Source organism: Hyperoodon ampullatus, assembly GCF_949752795.1.
Source record: "Hyperoodon ampullatus genome assembly, chromosome: 8".
Lineage (NCBI taxonomy): Eukaryota > Metazoa > Chordata > Mammalia > Artiodactyla > Ziphiidae > Hyperoodon > Hyperoodon ampullatus.
In genome coordinates this window covers 116786933-116805490 of record NC_136921.1, presented here as the reverse complement: position 1 = coordinate 116805490, position 18558 = coordinate 116786933, and the positions used below count along the sequence as shown (strand labels likewise).

Sequence of the window (18558 nt, the reverse complement as noted above, 5' to 3'; positions counted from 1 at the left end):
AAACAAGCATTTTTGCTTATTAAACAAGGAGAAGAAACTTATCTCCAAGACGTATCTGCACACACCAAGGAGGCTCCAGTTAACCTCCTGGTTTTCCGTTCCTGCCACCTGCCTTACCCTCCGCCTGCAGCCTTTCTAGAGCCTGAGAGGAGCTCAGTGTCCTGCCGTGGGTCATTCTTTTTTTTTTTTTTTTTTTTGCGGTACGCAGGCCTCTCCCGTTGCGGAGCACAGGCTCCGGACGCGCAGGCTCAGTGGCCATGGCTCACGGGCCCAGCCGCTCCGCGGCATGTGGGATCTTCCCAGACCGGGGCACGAACCCGTGTCCTCTGCATCGGCAAGCGGACTCTCAACCACTGCGCCACCAGGGAAGCCCGTCATTCTTTACTCTCTTCTATGAGACAACATTCCTCTCAGCTTCTAGAAACTTATTCCAGAAAATTATTTAAAAAGTGTATCCATTTGTGACTCTTTTCCTATTATCTTTGCTGTTGTGGGTTCAGTTTTTATTCCTCTAATATCATTTGAGAGGCATGTTAAGAAGGAGTTGACACAAAAGGGAAATTTTTTTAAAAGGTGAGTGTTGCTCCACCAACTTGAAACAGAAGTCTGCCGCCGACTTTAAAAATAACAAAATGTCTTTTCTCCCCATCTCAATTCTTTTAATGCCCTCAACACCCAGTAATTCGTATATGAAGCTGTAAAATCATGATACCAAACAATATATAAGGGGGTGGGGAGGAGGTTTGATACTGAATAAACAGCTAAGGAAGAGTATAAACGTGGGAAAAAATATTAAGAACAAAAAAAGTGAACTAACTGCCCCACGCCAGCCCGACCCCCAGGAAATAGTGTAAGTTGAGACACCACAAGTTTGACAGTTCTGTTTCTAAACTCTGGGAAATGTCTTTCTCAAACCTGAAGTATAGTTGATTTACCATAACACCGGGAAGTGTCTTCTTTGACCCCATTCTCTTGGGTTTGACTGGTACCTATGGCAGCCCCGCCTTTACCTCTAGGGAGACATGAGTGGGTTTGCAGGAACGGAGAAGGGCAGAACGATAGTGTAAAACACCAGTGGTGGAAAGAAAAGTGCTTTAGGACATTGTGTAAATGTGTGATGTTTCCACAGCTGCGATTCCTTCAACGTAGCCATGCTTCCTATAGACGTCCCTGCCGTCCTTGACGCCTTACCAGAAGAAGACAGGATGGAGACCATCGAACGGTACTCTTTTCCTTTTGGTCTCTCGTCTTGTCTATTTTCCAGAAACAGTCCCGGTGCTATGAGAGATTTCCAAGGAGCCCCCAGTGCCCGAGCTTGCACCCCAGCCGAGACACAGCTAACACCCAGCCATACGCCCAACTAGATAGGATGCTGGATTCGTGGTGGAGAACAGTCTCAGGTCTCACACTGGCTGGTCGTTCCATGCTGCGGGCGCTCAGGGGAGGGGCCAGCGGAGGGGGAGCTGAGTGGGCTTCCAAGGCTGCAGAGTCGCGTGGACTGGGGTTAGTACTCGAAGGGTGGGTGGGGTTTGGAGGGGCGTAAAGAAATAGAGCGCCCCCAGATAAACAAAAAAGAGGAAAACGAGAAAAACAAAAACAAAGGAAATTCTAAAAGAGCGAAAACAAAACAAAAAAAAAGGAAAAAAATAAAAAGAAATATCAGCCCAAAACTAAGCTGCTTAAATTTGATTTTACTGATGAGCATCCAACATCCGGTGGGAATGCATCCTTGAATCTCCTGTGGCTGTGCCCACTCGACCACTTTTCCCTGTAGACAATCAGTGAGTGAAGTCCTGAATATCCGAGGCGTGTGTCGGTTTCCATGAGACCTGCCCACACACAAGTGTGAAACTTGAGCGCCTGAAGCTTGGAACCCAGGTGTGAACAGGAAGGTTGAGTGTCTGCCACTCAAACCCCGGAGCACGAGGCCGTTTCCTGAGGACACTGCAGCCGGGCGGGCGGGGGTGACACACGGTTACTTGAGGGTCAGCGCCTGGGGCAGCTGGGGAGACGCTCGGCAGGCCTCTCCCCCACTCAGCACTGATGCGCGGACCCCCGGGGCTTAGTGCCCTCATCTCTGAAATGGGAATAGTAGCACCTGCTTCTCAGGGATTGTCACCCAGGACGACGAGGAGGAGGTGGGGTGAGCGACATCTACTGAGCACTAAATGGGCGTCAGGCAAATGCGTCGCTCACCCGCAACAAGGTCTTGTTATTTTCCACTCTTGGGGCTGAGGAAAGCCTGACGGGAAGGCGCTCCCCGCACAGCGCCGGCTTCACGCGAGGCCGGCCCGGAGCCGCTGCTCAGCGAAGCTCACGGATCCGAGCGAGTCCGCGGTTTTCACGGTGTTTTCCCAGCAGAAAACTGCTCTGCCCACCTCTGTTTACGTATCGCTGTCAGCAGAGGGTTCCCGCTGCTAATTCTAAATTTTGAAGCCTTCGTTGGTCTTGGGAGCATTTCTCTGAGTGTAGCAGAGACGGCCTCTCTCAAAAAAACGGTCCCCTCTTCTAAAGAAATAGACTTGTGTGGAAACCGGCTCATCGTCCCAGCCTCCCCTGCAGCTACGTCATCCATGTCACTCGGCCTCTGCCAGAGGGACAGGAGCAGACGTGAGATCTCCTCCCGAGGGCAGGACCAGGATGGAGTGGGCTCCTGCACCCTCCCTCTCGCTGCTTCTTGGAGCCGGAACCCACACGTGCAGGGACCCAGCTGTAACCATCCAACACCCAAGCCCGAGGCCAGGGGTCCGCAAACGGCCGAATCCGGCTGCCGCCTGCTTTTGCAAACCATTTTATTGAAATACAGCCACACTCATTCATGTATGTATTTTTCCATGATTCCTTTCATGCTGCGACAGCAGAGCTGAGTAGTTGTAAAACAGACCCTACGACCCGCAGAGGCCTTTACAGGAAAAGTTTGCTGACCCCTGCTCTAGGGGATCGCGGAGCCCAAGATAAAAATAACCTCGGTCCCTGTGATGTCTTCTCTCACCCATAGGTTATTTAGAAATATACTGTTTCATTTATAAAGCAGTCGTGGATTTTTTTACTCTTCTTTGCTGTTGATTTCTATTCGAATTCCATGTGGCCATAGAACATTCTCTGAATGATTTCAATCTTTTGAAACATTCATGCTCTCCTTATGGTCCAAGATATGGTCAATATTGGTAAATGTTCCACGTGCACCTGAAGAGAATATGAATTCTGTAACCGCATTTCTAAACCGCTTTTTATTCTCTGCTTATAAATAACCATTCCCACTACTGTGGGTTGGTAGAAAGCTATTTGTCAGCCTTATGCTTTTTCTTAACGTAGATTCCAGAAGAGTAGGTGGGAGGAATGTTGAAGGAATTGCATAACGCTTAAATGACGACAATATTTCTCGATTTTATTCCTTTTCAGCGAGCTCTGTGAGCAGAGTATAGACATCACGCTGACTCCAGAAATGATGGAGGTGGAATTCCCTATGTTGGACTACAAGGACACCAAGAAGGAGAAGTAAGTGGATGCTTTGATGGCTTAGGAAGAGGCAGCCAGGATAAAGTTCATCCTGCAGGACGCACAGAACTGCCGTGCTGTTTGGATCTAAGAACGTGTCAAAAGGGGCACGTTTCCAATGCTTCAGATGTTTAGATGTGTATTTTATGCATAGCGACGCTCCCTCAAATGTTGTTGGCAAATAAACCTTTAGAACAGAGTCCAGCATTCCCATTTGCTTATCATGTGATTTCAGAGCTGTGTTTGTTTCTTATGAGTAGCTGAATGAGCTTCGTGCAGTGTAAGAGGCCCAGGCTCTGGAGCCTGGCAAGACCTGGGGCCGCATCCCATTTAGCGCCCGTGCCACCTCCAGCTGCACTGCTCATCTTCAGTAACTGGGCAGTTGTGAGGGTTAAATGAGACGCCGGTGCGAAGACACCTCTCCAGCTGCTTGATGTGAACTCGCTTGGCACACGCGAATTCTTCTCTTTGCCTCTCCCTCAGGGGCCAACTAGCCGAGCAAACCATCACCCTTCAAGAATTGGTTTTGAAGAATACTTTGGTAAAGTAAATAACCACCAGAGTTCATATGGTTTGTAAGTTTGAAATTCCAGTTATCCTTTTTAGAATTCTTTTTCTCTTTAAAAAAAAAAAAAAGTCTTTTTTGGGACTTCCTTGGAGGTCCAGTGGTTCAGACTCCACGCTTCCACCGCAGGGGGTGTGGGTTCAATCCCTGGTCGGGGAACTAAGATCCCGCATGCCGCGTGGCCGAAAAATAAACAAAAATAGAAATAAACCAGGGATTTTTTAAAAAGTTCTACTGAAAAAAATTTTAAAAAGCCTTTTTTTACTATTAAAATGTTAGAAAATACAGAAAAATATAAAGAATAAAATAAAAACAATAATCCTACCACCCAGAGGCAGTAACTTGTACATTTTGATGTGTGGTCTTCCAAGGATTTATTTGTTTGTTTGTTTATTTGTTTAAATAAACCATAAACACCTATTATATTTTGTTAAACCATACATAAATTCATCACTCGCTATCCACAGGGGATTGGTTCCAGGACACCCCCCATCCGGGGTACCAAAATCTGTGGATGCTCAAGTCCCTATATAAAATGCTGTAGAATTTGCATATAACCTATGCATATCTTCCCATATACTTTAAATCATCTCTAGATTACTTATAATACCTCATACAATGTAAATGATTTGTAAATAGTTGCCAGCGCACGGCAAATTCAAGTTTTGCATTTTGGAACTTTCTGAAATTTTTTTTCATCCAGGGTTGGTTGAATCTGAAGATGCAGGACCTACGGATACAGAGTGCCAACTGTATGTGTTGGTATGTGTTCATACACGCATACCTTATATATATATGAATTCAATCATATTCATATTGTTTTATCTTCTAGAATTTTATTTAGCAGTATGTCATAAACATAGATGTACAGACACAGCTACACACCTTTGTATCTCGTTGGTGGATGTGCCATCGTGCGTCCACACGTCCTTCTCCTAATGACCACATCTCCTCTTTCCAATGTTCTGCTGTTGCCAGTAGCGCTGCAGCAAACCTCCCTGTGCCATAATTCCCTGCAGACTTATCAGCCTGTCTCCTTGGGATAAATTCCTAGAAACATAAATGTTAGATCCATGTTCATTTTAAGGTTTTAATATAGAGTGCTTCACCACCATCCAGAAAGTTCATCAACAAACCTGCTACCAGCAGAGGTCAGGACGCCCCCATTCAAATGCCCTGAACAACGTGTTACATAATCAGGCTTTTTTTCTTTACCAATATGATAGGTTTTTAAATGGCCATATCATTGTTTTAATTTTAAACTTCCTTGTTTACAAGTGATGGTAAAAAATTTCCTATGTTTATCAATTGTTTTTCTTCTTTTATGAAGGGTTTTTTTGCCTATATTGTAGAAAGTGTTTATCTTTTTCTTACTTATTTGTAAGAGTGCCTCATATTTTAGGGATAATTACCCTTCCTGTGTATACTGTAAATTTCTCAGTTTGTCTTCCATGTTTGGGGTGTTTTGAGGAGGCCCTGCCTTTTTGGAAGGGAATACCCACGTATCTTGGAGGAGCATGGGGTTCCCTTGGTTTGTTTGTGATAGTAGCAGAGGCCTACAGCAAACCAACACTTCTCAGAAAGTAGACTGGCAGTTTCCCATAAAAGAAAATTGAGGAAATAAAAATTTTAAATAGAATTTCAGTGAGCATCTGTTTTAAGCAGCTAATTAACAATAAAATATCATGTTACACTGCATAGCACATAGAACCTCTGACACCTCAGCAAAGAGATGTACTTTGCATTTTGTTTCAGGTTTCAAACAGTTGACCAAGAGTTTTTTTCAATTAATTTTTTAAAATTATTTTATTTATTTATTTTTGGCTGCATTGGGTCTTTGTTGCTGTGTGTGGGTTTTCTCTAGTTGCGGCGAGCGGGGGCTACTCTTCATTGCAGTGCGCAGGCTTCTCATTGCGGTGGCTTCTCTTGTTGCAGAGCACGGGCTCTAGGCGCACGGGCTCAGTAGTTGTGGCTCGCAGGCTTAGTAGTTGTGGCTCGTGGGCTCTAGGCGTGCAGGCTCAGTAGTTGTGGCGCATGGGCTTAGTTGCTCCACCACCTGTGGGATCTTCCCGGACCAGGGCTCGAACCCGTGTCCCCTGCATTGGCAGGCAGATTCTTAACCACTGCACCACCAGGGAAGTGTCCCTAAGAGTTTTAAATGCAACCCCTTTTTTTTTTTCAATTTCAAAAATTACCCCTGGACTTAGAATGGTTTGCCCCATGAGTGGGGCAATATCTAATACCTCTTTGCTTACTTGGTATTTAACCTGGTTTTTCACCATTTTCACTACAGAAGCTAATATTGAATGCCATTGGATTATCAAATGATTATTGAATGAAGTAGAACTTATTACTTTATATATTCAACCAAAGTGGAAGATCTTCTTTTCTTGTTCAATGTATTTTAGCTACTTTACCAAAAACAACAAAAAACAAAAAAACCAACAATGAACTCTAAACATTTTCTGCACAACTTAGCTTCCAATTTTTTTTCAAAATACACATACATTTCACACATTTTCAATAAATAGATCCATGCCTTTTGAATTCATCTATTTTGCAGTTTAAATGATTTTCTGTATGTTTTTTCATGTGTCAAAATTGTCAATGTAATTATCAGTTTATTGGCTGCATAGTATTCCAACTGATTGATATCCCACAGATGATTTTGTTTCATTTTTTTCAAATTTTTATTGAAATATAATTGATTTACAGTTGTGTTAGTTTCAGGTGTACAGCAGAGTGACTCAGTTATACATATATATATCTATTCTTTTTCAGATTCTTTTCCCTTATAGGTTATTACAAGATACGAGTAGAGTTCCCTGTGCTGTACAGCAGGTATTCGGTTCTGAAATTCTCTCCAGTGCATAGCAAGCATGACCCAACGCTCAGTTCTGTCTTCTCTGTCCTTGCGCCTTTTCCTCACCTCCTTCAGCCTCAGCCAGAAGCGGACAGAGTCAGACACACACACACCAGAGCTTGGTCAGACAGGGACAGAAATAAAGAGCCCATCAGTGGGATTTAATGTCCCCATGAAGACTGCTGTCTATTGGGTTTGTGGCAAATATTCATCTTCATGGAGGCAAAGAATCATCTGCTCTCCCTCGATGGCGGTAATCAACCCGAGAGATTCTTTGCTGCCTTGATGGTGATCTCACCCTCGCAAGACCCACTAAGGAGAGTCATATTGCAAAACGTCCAAGAAACTGTGAGAGTGACTTTAGTTGCCAACATATCATTCAACTCCCCTTAGATGATCATATCACTCAGTCATTAATATCTTTAAGGGCTGACATGATCTATATATTTTTACACTGATTCCATAAGGTGGTGCCAATTAGTTTTTTCTTTTAATTATACACATTATGGAACATTTTAGTTCTTCATTTTCAGATATTTCTGCTTTTTCAAACTTTCGGGTATTTGCCAAAACTTCACATTTCACCCTCTTTAGGAAATGTTTCAGAAGCACTTTATTTTTTTAATTTTACCGAAGTATAGTTGATTTACAGTGTTGTGTTAGTTTGTGCTGTACAGCAAAGCGATTCAGTTATACATACATATATATATATGTTCTTTTTCATATTCTTTTCCATTATGGTTTATCACAGGACATTTAATATATCTCCCTGTGCTACACAGTAGGACCTTGTTGTTTATCCATCTTATAGATAACAGTTTGCATCTGCCAATTCAGCCCTCCCCCACCTTGGCAACCACCAGTCTGTGCTCTATGCCCATGAGTCTGTTTCTGTTTCTGTAAAGAAGTTCATTTGTGTCAATTTTAGATTCCACATATAAGTGATATCATACGGTATTTGTCTTTCTCTTTTTGAGTTACTTCACTTAGTATGATAATCTCTGGGTCCATCCATGTTGCTGCAAATGGCATTATTTCGTTCTTTTTTATGGCTGAGTCATATTCCATTGTGTATATGTGCCACATCTTCTTTATCCATTCGTCTGTCGATGGACATTTAGGTGGCTTCCGTGTCTTGGCCATTGTGAATATTGCTGCTGTGAATATAGGGGAGAAGCACTTAATTCTGTATTGAATTCTTCTGTCTGGTCAGATCGTATAGCTGAGCTCACAGTCCTTAGACATCTGCGCTTCCAACCAAATACACTCATCACGTCCTCCCAGATATTTGGAAAGTTCTACCCCTCGCCACACCGGTGACACCTGGCCTCCACATCAGCCACTCCTCCACCCAGGTGCAGAGCCCTCCCTCTTGATTCCCACCTTCTGGAGCTACGGCCAGAGTCAGAGATACTGTGCGTCCACTCGACTCATAAACATGAAGAACCAGCTCCCGCCAACTGCGCCTTCAGAAGCCATCATGCCGGGATGTGTACAAAGAAGTTCTCCCTTCCCCTTTGCAGCAATCCTGGGGGACGGGACGCACACCAGGTGTGCGTCTGGAAACGGCGGCCGAGAGCTTAGGTCACGTGGCTCTGCTAAGAAACCGGTGCGGCTCAGACTGGAAACCAGGCTTGAGCCACTTACCAGTTGGGTGTTTCCACTGGTAACTAAGGGATCGCTAAGCGGGGTTTCAACTGTGTATGCGGATAAACAGCCCTCCGACCTTCGCAAGGCATCTTTCTCAACGCTGGGCCCGGCAGCAGGTTGGTGGTGCTTGATGAGGGCCCTGATGCGCCTTGCCGGGTCTGTGCTTGATGTATATACACAGAGAGGCGAGAGACCAAGCACAGCCACTGGAGAAGGCAGGAGAAAAGGGGTTTGAGGAGATGAAGCCCCTGCGGGGCAAAGCTCTCAACTCCTTGACTCTGGAGTAACAACAGTCACCGGGGGGTCAGTTCCGCTCACTTGCTTTCTGCAGGTCGCCGTGGTCCTCTTGGTCTGTTTATGTTCCAGCCATTTGGGGAATTAAACTTTCCAGAGAAAAAAAAATTGAAATGTGGATGATGTATATATTTTTAACTTATTTTTCTCTGTAACAATAAAATGTCATCAGTATGATGGCAACGTTTGGAGCTCCTGGCTGCTAGCTTCAGCGTGGGCGCAACGGCTTCCGGCGTGCGAGAGGTTGAGCGCCCCCTGGGGGGCGGGGGCGGGGCTGCTCCCGCCGCCGCCACCGCCAGCTCCCACGGCCCCCCAGCACCAGACCCTGGCTTTGGCGGCCGCTCCCGGAAAGAGCAGCACTGGTGAGGGCGACGCTGGCCCCCCAGCGGCTGTGACGGGGGCAGACCCAGGCGGCGGGCGACCGGAGCCTGCAGACTGGCTTTGGAGAAGAGGGGGAGGCCCCTGCGAGGGTTCTCGGGAGCAGCTGGGGCGCGAGGGCGTCGCCTCGGGCCCAGGAGTCCCTGCGAAGGGTCAGTGGAAAGCAGGCCTTTTGACCGCGTGTGGCAACGTGACTCCAGTTCTTATGCACAGGCTGGCTGCACGTCAGAATCACGTGGAGAGCTTCAAAAACAACAGCTGAATCACTGCTATACTTAAAATGCATAACCAACAAGGACCTTCTCTACAGCACGGGGAACTCTGTTCAATGTTCTGTAATGACCTAAATGGAAAAAGAATCTGACAAACTCAGATACATGTATATGTATAAGTGAATCACTTTGCTGTACTCCTGTGAAACTGACACAGCACTGTTAATCAAGTCTACTCCAATATAAAAAACAAAACAAAACCAAAACAACAGCTGAGTCAGACTTCCTGGGGTAGGACCCAGGCAGTAATCATCTTCAGAGCTCTTCGGAGGATCTGATGTGCAGCCCAGATTGAGACCCACTGGCCTCCAGGATAAAGTCCAAATTCCTCGCCGGGGGCTGCAAGCCCTTGCTTCTCTGGGTTCCGCCTCTAGCTTTCTGCTGCCCTGGCTCCAGGCTCTCCCTGTGGGGCGGTGGGGGAACTGGCATGGGTGGCCGTCTGGTGCCAGGTGAATCCTGGTCCTCTTCTCATCAACCACACGGCTTCCTTAGTGTCTCTGAGCTTCCATTTTCTCCGTACGACCGGCTCCAGGGCTCACCTCCCATGGGGCTGTGAGGATTACATTAGGAAATGGGAAAAGTGTACCTGGCATTAAACAAGAGTTCAGAAATCTGAGCTCCCCTTAACTCACAGGGCAGGACCGAGGCAGCAGTCATTTAAATTTTTTTTTTCATTTTGAAATAATTTTAGACCTAAGGAGAAGTTGCAAAACCAGAACGGAGAGCTCGCATATACAGTACTCAGCTTCCCCTGATGTTAACCTCTGCTGTGGCACAATCACCAAAAACAGGAAATGAAGGCTGGCTCAGCGCTGTCGACTGAGGTGCTTTCACTGTTCAGGAGCCACGTGGCGTTTAGTCTCAAGTCTCCTTACTTCCTTCTCACCTGTGACAGCCCCTCAAGTCCCTGAGCCAAGCAGTTCCCAGCCAGCCCGGTACCAGGGCCCCGCCTCACAACAGCCCCTCTTTTCTTGAAGAAGTTTGAGGGCGTCTGTGTCTTACCACCAAGGAGCTGAATCAGATCTCAGGACTCAGCCAAGACATGGACACGGGGGTCTGGTGACACATTCTCCAACAGTGGTGTCTTCAACAAATGTTTCTTTTCAGATACTCTGCGGGAAGTTTGTTAAAGCCCTTGTGAAAAGAGGGGAAGCGATGCAAAGGAAGGAGCTAGAAGCATATACAGAAGATCAACAGACAATACTTACACTCCCCAAGCCCTTGTGCATGCACGTGCCCTTCCCAGGTCCAGCTCAATGTCTCGCCAGCTAGAGGCTCACAGAAGGTGGGCCCTTTTTTACACACTTCCTCTCCCTGATGGTAGACTTGACCTGAACCTGAGGACAGGCTACTCTTCGGGTCCCCAGTGCCTGGAGCTCGACCAGCCACCCCTGGGGCACCGGTGGCCCTGCTGCTCCCCCTCCCTCCCCGGCCTTCCAGAAGCTCTCCCCTCTGCGTACGGCTGACGCGTCTGAACTGCAAGCCTGCACAGGATGCCCAGGGCCTGTCCTGTAATTACTATCCAGCGAACTGCTCTGGACCTTTCCCTGGATCCCACGTCTAGAGGACTTACCAAGACGAATCTCCTCCTGCCTGGCAGTGCCGAGGTGCCTTTAGCTTCCAGCACTGCCAGAAGTCCAGCTGGATTAGCCTAGATGGGTACAGCAGACAGGAAGGTGGTGCCCACCAGCCTCGGCTGTTCACGTCATGACCTGCAGGAAGGAGGGCCGCCAGTGAGCAGTCGTGGAAGGAACACCGTTCTTCCTCTTCCTGTCTTTCCCACCAGCTGAAGAAGCCCTAGGACAAGAGCTGTGGGCGAGAGTGCAGAGCCTCTGTGCCCACCCGAGCCAGTGGAGCCACATGTCTAGTCTTTACTGGGGAGGGTGCTGACATGATGGGGGCGGTTTTGGGTGAAAGATGAGACTGAAGTTTCAAAACAGACAACAAGACTCAACCAAAATGACACTGTCCCAGTAACTGATACTGACTGACAAAGTATAGATTTGGACTGTGCGTCCTTAGGGGACTCCGTCAGTAAGCAGGAGATCAGTTCAGAGTACAGCTGGTAGCAGTCACTGGCAAAATAAAGTCATTGCATTTATCCCTCAATGAGCTGATAGCACTCAAACTGTCCCCACTAGAGTCATCACCAAAAGTCCCAGCTTCTGATGTCAAAAAGATACCAAGGAAGGACAGCCGGTGGAAAACCAGGATCTCAGAAGTGAGAGGGGGCTGTGCAGTGCAGCCTAGGCAAGGGGCCCAGGGTCTAATTTAGTCTCCGCGGGTCAATATCATAATAGACAGCACTCACGTTAAAGTTAGTAAAAAAATGTTGTATTTGTGGCAAGAGGGAAGCTGGTATTCAAGAAAAGACAAAAAAATGTTTTATATTAGAAGGTTTAAGTAGTCCATTAAACTGGAGTTAAATTTAAAATGATATGATTTCATGACATGTTAAAAATATATCTTTTCGGGGCCTGCCTCTAAAGCGGCCTCTGTACTATAGCCCACTCCCAGGGTCAAGCAGAGTGGTGTAACATATGTCCAAAGCTCCTAGATTTTTTATCTCAAGTACAGTTCCCCAAAAGGAAGCAAGGAGCCTTGGAAAGCATCTGATCCTATGTCTTAGGGCAAGGATAATTAAGATGGGCCTGGAGCACCAGTGTGTTGCCAGAAAGAAAGTATGCTTTCAAAATGATCCAGGGCAATTTTAAAGGATAAAGGAGCCAGTTGAAAGGGGCTCCCACTGAGCAGCTTGTGACAATTTGGGGACTAGAAAGAAAGCAGTAGTTCTCTGCAGAGCCATATGAGGCATGCTAGAAAAACAAAAGAAAAGAACAAAAAGGCATGTACAAGTTTATAATGATGTTTACAGTATGTTGACAAAGCCAGACTGTGTGTATACTATATACTATATTCAAGTTTTGGTCAACCTCAAAATTTCATCATTACAGATCAAACAGCTAAAATATTCATTGCACCCCTGGTAGGGGACGTAGAATCTTATCAGCTCTACTCAGGCAATGAAAAATTATGGAAGATTTTACTATTACAAAAAAAGACACAGGCTTGGGAAGTCCAGTTATCTCCATAGTGACTCAGCCTAATAAATACTGACTCAGGATGAATCATCCTGGAAATCATGCTGGACCCCAGTCCTGGGCAAGAATATCCCACCAAGAGTTCAGCCTCCAGCACCTTAGTGTGAAATGGCCCGAGAGGATGGCTCTGTGCCCTTGGGTTAGGAAAGCACATTTGTGGTGTCCGGATGAATAAAATAATCTGCCTGGGTTGATATTTGGGTGCTGGGTAGGCTATCTGTAATAATGAGTTTTATTCCACTGTTTTATATGTACTTCATTTAAGATGTTTAAAACACGTAAGAGAATCTGTTAGATTTATGTCTATTTTATTAGATTTATAAGAGTTGCTTAACGGTTTAGTAAGATTTTGCTTATTAGATTTGGCTCGGGAATAAGACTACTGGGGACGGGGTGGCTACTGGTGTATTTAAGAGTTGGCTAAATCAAATTTGAAAGTATGGTTTGAGATGCCCAAGGGAATTTGATCAATTGAGTACAGAAGTGTGGGGTAAAATTAAGGAAGATTTAATCTGTAAATCTGAAGGCTAACCAACAAATAGGGAGAAACAAAATCTTATTTTCATACAAAGATCACTGAATTTATTAAGATAACAATATTTGCAAACTGACGTTTTAGGCTTTTAGGCTTAAGAGTTATGAGATATTTAAACATGATACTTTAATCAACTGAATAGTAATTAAAACATAAGTGGGCTTCCCTGGTGGCTCAGTGGTTAAGAATCCACCTGCTGCCAATGCAGGGGACACGGGTTCGAGCCCTGGTCCGGGAAGATCCCACATGGCGCGGAGCAACTAAGCCCATGCACCACAACTATTGAGCCTGCGCTCTAGAGCCTGTGAGCCACAACTACTCAGCCTGCATGCCACAACTACTGAGCCTGCACTCTAGAGCCCACGAGCCACAACTACTGAGCCCGCGTGCCACAACTACTGAGCCTGCGCGCCTAGAGCCCGTGCTCTGCAACAAGAGAAGCCACCACAATGAGAAGCTCACATACCGCAACCAAGCGTAGCCCCTGCTCGCCACAACTACTGAGCCCGCGTGCCACAACTACTGAGCCTGCGCGCCTAGAGCCCGTGCTCTGCAACAAGAGAAGCCACCACAATGAGAAGCTCACGTACCGCAACCAAGCGTAGCCCCTGCTCGCCACAACTAGAGGAAGCCTGCACGCAGCAACAAAGACCCAACACAGCCAAAAGTAAATAAATAAAATAAATTTATAAAACATAAGTAACTCTTTAAGTATTTCTTTCACGCCCAAAGCCCCCTCAGAAAAATTTTTAGGAAAAAATAGAAAATCTGAAAAGCCCTATAATAAGTAAGGAGATTGAATCAGTAATCAAAAATCTCCCAAAAAAGAGAAGCCCTGAAGCCTACGGCTTCACTGGTGAAGTCTACCAAATATTTAAAGAACTAATACCAATCCTTCTCAAGCTTTTCCAAAAAAACTGAAGAGGCAGGAATGCCTCCTGATTCATTCTAGAGGCCAGCATCACTCTGATACCAAAGTTAGATAAAGACACTACAAGAAAAGAAAACTTCAGGCCAATATCCCTTGTGAACATTGATGCAAACATTCTCAACAAAATAGGAATTCAGCAGCATATTAAAGAGATTATACATCATGACCAAGTGGGATTCATTCCTGCCATGCAAGGATGGTTCAACATATGAAAATCAATCAATATAATACACCACATTAACAGAATGAAGTACAAAAACCACATGATCATCTCAACTGATGCAGCAAAAGCATTTGAGGGACTTCCCTGGTGGCACAGTGGTTAAAACTCCGTGCTCCTGCTGCAGGTCGATCCCTGGTCAGGGAACTAGATCCCACATGCATGCTGCCACTGAGAGTTTGCATGCCACAACTAGGGAGCCCACGTGCCACAACTAAGACCCGGCGCAACCAAATAAATAAAAATAAATATTAAAAAATAAAAAAGTATTTTTAAAAAGCATTTGAAAAGTTCAACACCTTTTCATGAATAAACACTCAACAAACTAGGAATAGACAGAAACTGCCGCAACATAACAAAAGCCATATTTGAAAAATCCACAGCAATGGTGAAAGACTGATTTTTCACTAAGATTGGGAACATGACAAGGATGCCTACTTTCACCAGTTCTATTCAACATAGTACTAGAAGTTCTAGCCAGAGCAATTAGGCAAGGAAAAGAAATAAAAGGCATCCAAATTGGAAAGGAAGAAGTAAAATTGTATCTGTTCATAGATGATATGAAATTATGTTTAAAAAACCCTAAAGATTGCACGAAAACCTGTTAGAGCTAATAAATGAATTCAGCAGGATACAAAGTCAACATACAAAAGTCAGTTGCTATATACTAACAATAAGCAGTCTGAAAAGGAAATTACGAAAACAATTCCATTCACAACAGCAACAAAAAGGAAAAATACTTAGGAATGACCTTAACCAGAGAGGTGAAAGACTTCTACACTGAAAACTACAAAACATTGCTGAAAGAAATTAAAGAAAACATAAATAATGGAAATATATCCCATGTTCGTAAATTGTGGACTTAATATTATTAAGATGGCAATACTACCCAAAGTGATCTAAAGATTCAATATAATCCCTGTCATTTTTTTTTTGGTAGAAATAGAAAAACACATCCTAAAATTCATATAAAATCTCAAGGGATCCTGAATAGCCAAAATAATCTTGAAAAAGAAGAACAAAGCTGAAGGATTCATACTTCCTGATTTCAAAACTTACTACAAAGCTACAGTATCAAAACACTGTGATTACCAGCATAAAGACATACATATATAACTGAATCACTTTGCTGTACACCTGAAACTAACACAACATTGTAAATCAACTATGCTCCAATAAAAATTACACAAAAAAAGGCATACATATAGACCAATGGAACAGAATAGAGAGTCCAGAAATAAATTCTGGTATATATGATCAAATGATTTTTGACAAAGGTGCCAAGACCATTCAATGAGGAAAAGACAGCAAGTGTTGCTGGGAAAACTGCATATCCACATGCAAAAGAATGAATTTGGACCCTTACCTAACACCATGTTTAAAAATTAACTCAAAATGGATCGAAGACCTAAATGTAAGACCTAAAATTATACAACTCTTAGAAGAAAACATAGGGCAAAAACTTCACGACACTGGATTTGGCAGTAATTTTTTGGACATGACACCAAAGACATGGGCAACAAAAGAAAAACAATTTGGGCTTTATGAAAATTTAAAATTTTGTGCATCAAAAGACAATATCCTCAGAGTAAAAAGGCAACCCAAGACTGGGTGAAAATATGTGCATCATATATCTGATAAGGTATTAATATCTAGAGTATACTGAGAACTCCTAAAACAAAACCACACACAAAAAAACCCAACCCAATTCAAAAATGGACAAAAGGGCTTCCCTGGTGGCGCAGTGGTTGAGAGTCCGCCTGCCGATGCAGGGGACACGGGTTCGTGCCCCGGTCTGGGAAGATCCCACATGCCGCGGAGCAGCTGGGCCCGTGAGCCATGGCCGCTGAGCCTGAGCGTCCAGAGCCTGTGCTCTGCAACGGGAGAGGCCACAACAGTGAGAGGCCCGCGTACTGCAAAAAAAATAATAAAATAAATAAATAAATAAATTTTAAAAAATGGACAAAGGTTTTGAATAGACATTTCTCCAAAGAAGATATACAAATGTCCAATAAGCACATGAAAAGGTGCTCAAAATCGGTAATCATTAGGGAAATGCATATCAAAACTACAAAATACCACCACACACACATTAGAATGGCTACTATCAAAAAACCCAGAAAATAAATGTTGGTAAAGATGTGAAGAAATTGGAACCTTGAGCACTGTTGGTGAGAATATAAAATGGTACAGCCCCTGTGGAATACAGGATGCCAGATCCTCAAAAAATTTTAAAATGAAATTAACACATTATGCAACAAGTCTACTTCCGGGTACATACACAAAATAATTGAAAGCAGGGTCTTGAAGAGATATTTGCAGCATGATCATAGCAAAAATGTGGAAGCAACCCAAGTGCCCATCAACAGGTGAATGGATAAGCAAAATCTCCCATATTCATGCAATGGAATATTATTCAGCCTTAAAAAGGAAGGAAATTCTGACACAGGCTACAACATGGATGAACCTTGAGGACATTATGCTAAGCGAAATAATCCAATCACCAAAAGATAAATACTGTATGATTCCGCTCACATGAGATACTTAGTGGTCAAAATTATAAAGACAATGTAGAATGGTGGTTGCCAGAGAATAGAGGGAGGGGGAATGGGAGTTACTGTCTGACGGATGTAGAACTTCAGCTTTACAAGATGAGTTATGGAGAGGGACAGTGGCGATGGTTGCACAATGTATTTAATACCACTGAACCATACGCTTTAAAATAGTCAAGATGGTAAATATTATGCGTACTTTACCACAATGAAAAAAAAAAAACAGCAACCATCAGATGCCCTGTAATCCGTCATTCCCCAGGTCCTTGTCCCTGTATTTATTTCCTGTTTATCCCCTAATCTAGTCCCAATCACCCACCCCTTGCAGGCCTCCCAAACTTCGCTGTGACTTTACAATGTTTGGTCCATCACCAGCAAATTGCCCACACCTTCACCTGTACTTCAGGGGTCCACAGACCTTTACTGAAAGGGGCCGGAGAGTAAATGTTTGAGGATCTCTGGGCAGACTGTCTCTGTCCTCGCTACTCGACTCTGCCCTTCTAGGGGAAAGCAGCCACAGACAGCGCGGAAAAGAAAGGCCTAGGAGCAGGCAGGGCTGACCTCTGACCCTCTCACAGAGCAGCTGGGAAAGTGAGCTGACAGGTGTGACGCTGCTCCGTGGACCGTACAGTGCGGATCACCTGGGAGGAGCCGGGAGCAGAGGCCAGGGTAATAAAAATCCAGCTCAGAGCCCCCGCCAGCAGAGAGTGCTTCCCGACCGGAAAAGGCGGGACCCGGCGGTAGGACGGGGCCTGGGCTCCGACGGGAGCTCCGCCAGTGGCCGCCTCCTGACCCACGCGGAGACGCTGGTCCTTCCAGACCGAGCGGGACGGTCCAGGCCACCTGTGTGGAAGGAAGCTCAGCCCTGCCCCCGAGCGTCCCACCCCTTTGTCTCCGCCCTCGGGACCCCGCGCCCAGAGCCGGGCAGGCGTGCCTTGCGCCCCGGCCGGGTCCCCGTCCCCAAGGGTCCCGCCCTTTTGTCTCTCTCCCGGGGCCCCGCCCCAGAGCCGGGCCGGCGTGCTTTGCGTCCCGGCCCCGCCCCCAAGAGTCCCGCCCTTTTGTCTCCGCCCCCGGGGCCCCGCCCCCAGAGCCGGGCCGGCGTGCTTTGCGTCCCGGCCCCGTCCCCAAGAGTGCCGTCCTTTTGCCTCCGCCCTCGGAGCCCCGACCCCGGAGCCGGCCGGTGAGTTTTGCGCGTGACCCGGTCTCACCCTGCGCACGTGCTCGGCGTCCCGGGCTGCGGCGGAGGCGGAGGTGAGCGCGCGGAGCGGGCCGGGCTGACGTGCGGCTGCGGGCGGGCTCCCTCGGAGGTGTGTTCCAGCCGCGGGGCGTAGCCTAGGGGTTGGGCGTGGAGCGAGGGTCCTGCGGCCCCTTCTCGCCCGGCTGCCCGCAGGATGGGCGACACCACCCCCCAGGCCTCTGTGGAGCGCGCGGCCTTGGCTCTGGTGGTCCTGGGGGCGTTGGGACCTTCGCCTGGCACCTTTCTCTCCCGCCTCAGTTTCCTCGTTGGCGAAAAGGCCCAAGTGCTGTGATTCCTCAGGACTCTGCTGCCCCCTTGTTCGCAGCAATTAGTTTGCTAATTAAACGCTTCTCGGACAGGAGGACAGTAAGCTTCAGCTAAAGTTAAATAACTGTGAATTTTTACTGAAATATTTTCGGATGAAATCATAGGATGCCCCGAATGTGTTTCAAAATAAACCAG

The 18558-nt window shown here is 45.9% G+C and overlaps 1 protein-coding gene across 1 annotated transcript in view; it reads left to right on the top strand.

Annotated features, from left to right (window-relative positions):
- Positions 1-8863, top strand: part of CFAP221 (cilia and flagella associated protein 221) — a gene marked incomplete at its 3' end in the record, with an annotated part of 83259 nt that extends 74396 nt beyond the window's left edge. The window contains exons 22-24 of the mRNA XM_079710567.1: positions 1130-1222; positions 3403-3498; positions 8758-8863. Of these exons, the coding sequence (XP_079566693.1) occupies positions 1130-1222; positions 3403-3498; positions 8758-8863 (295 nt within the window). The remainder of the gene's footprint in view (positions 1-1129; positions 1223-3402; positions 3499-8757) is intronic.
- Between the last annotated feature and the right edge of the window lie 9695 nt (positions 8864-18558).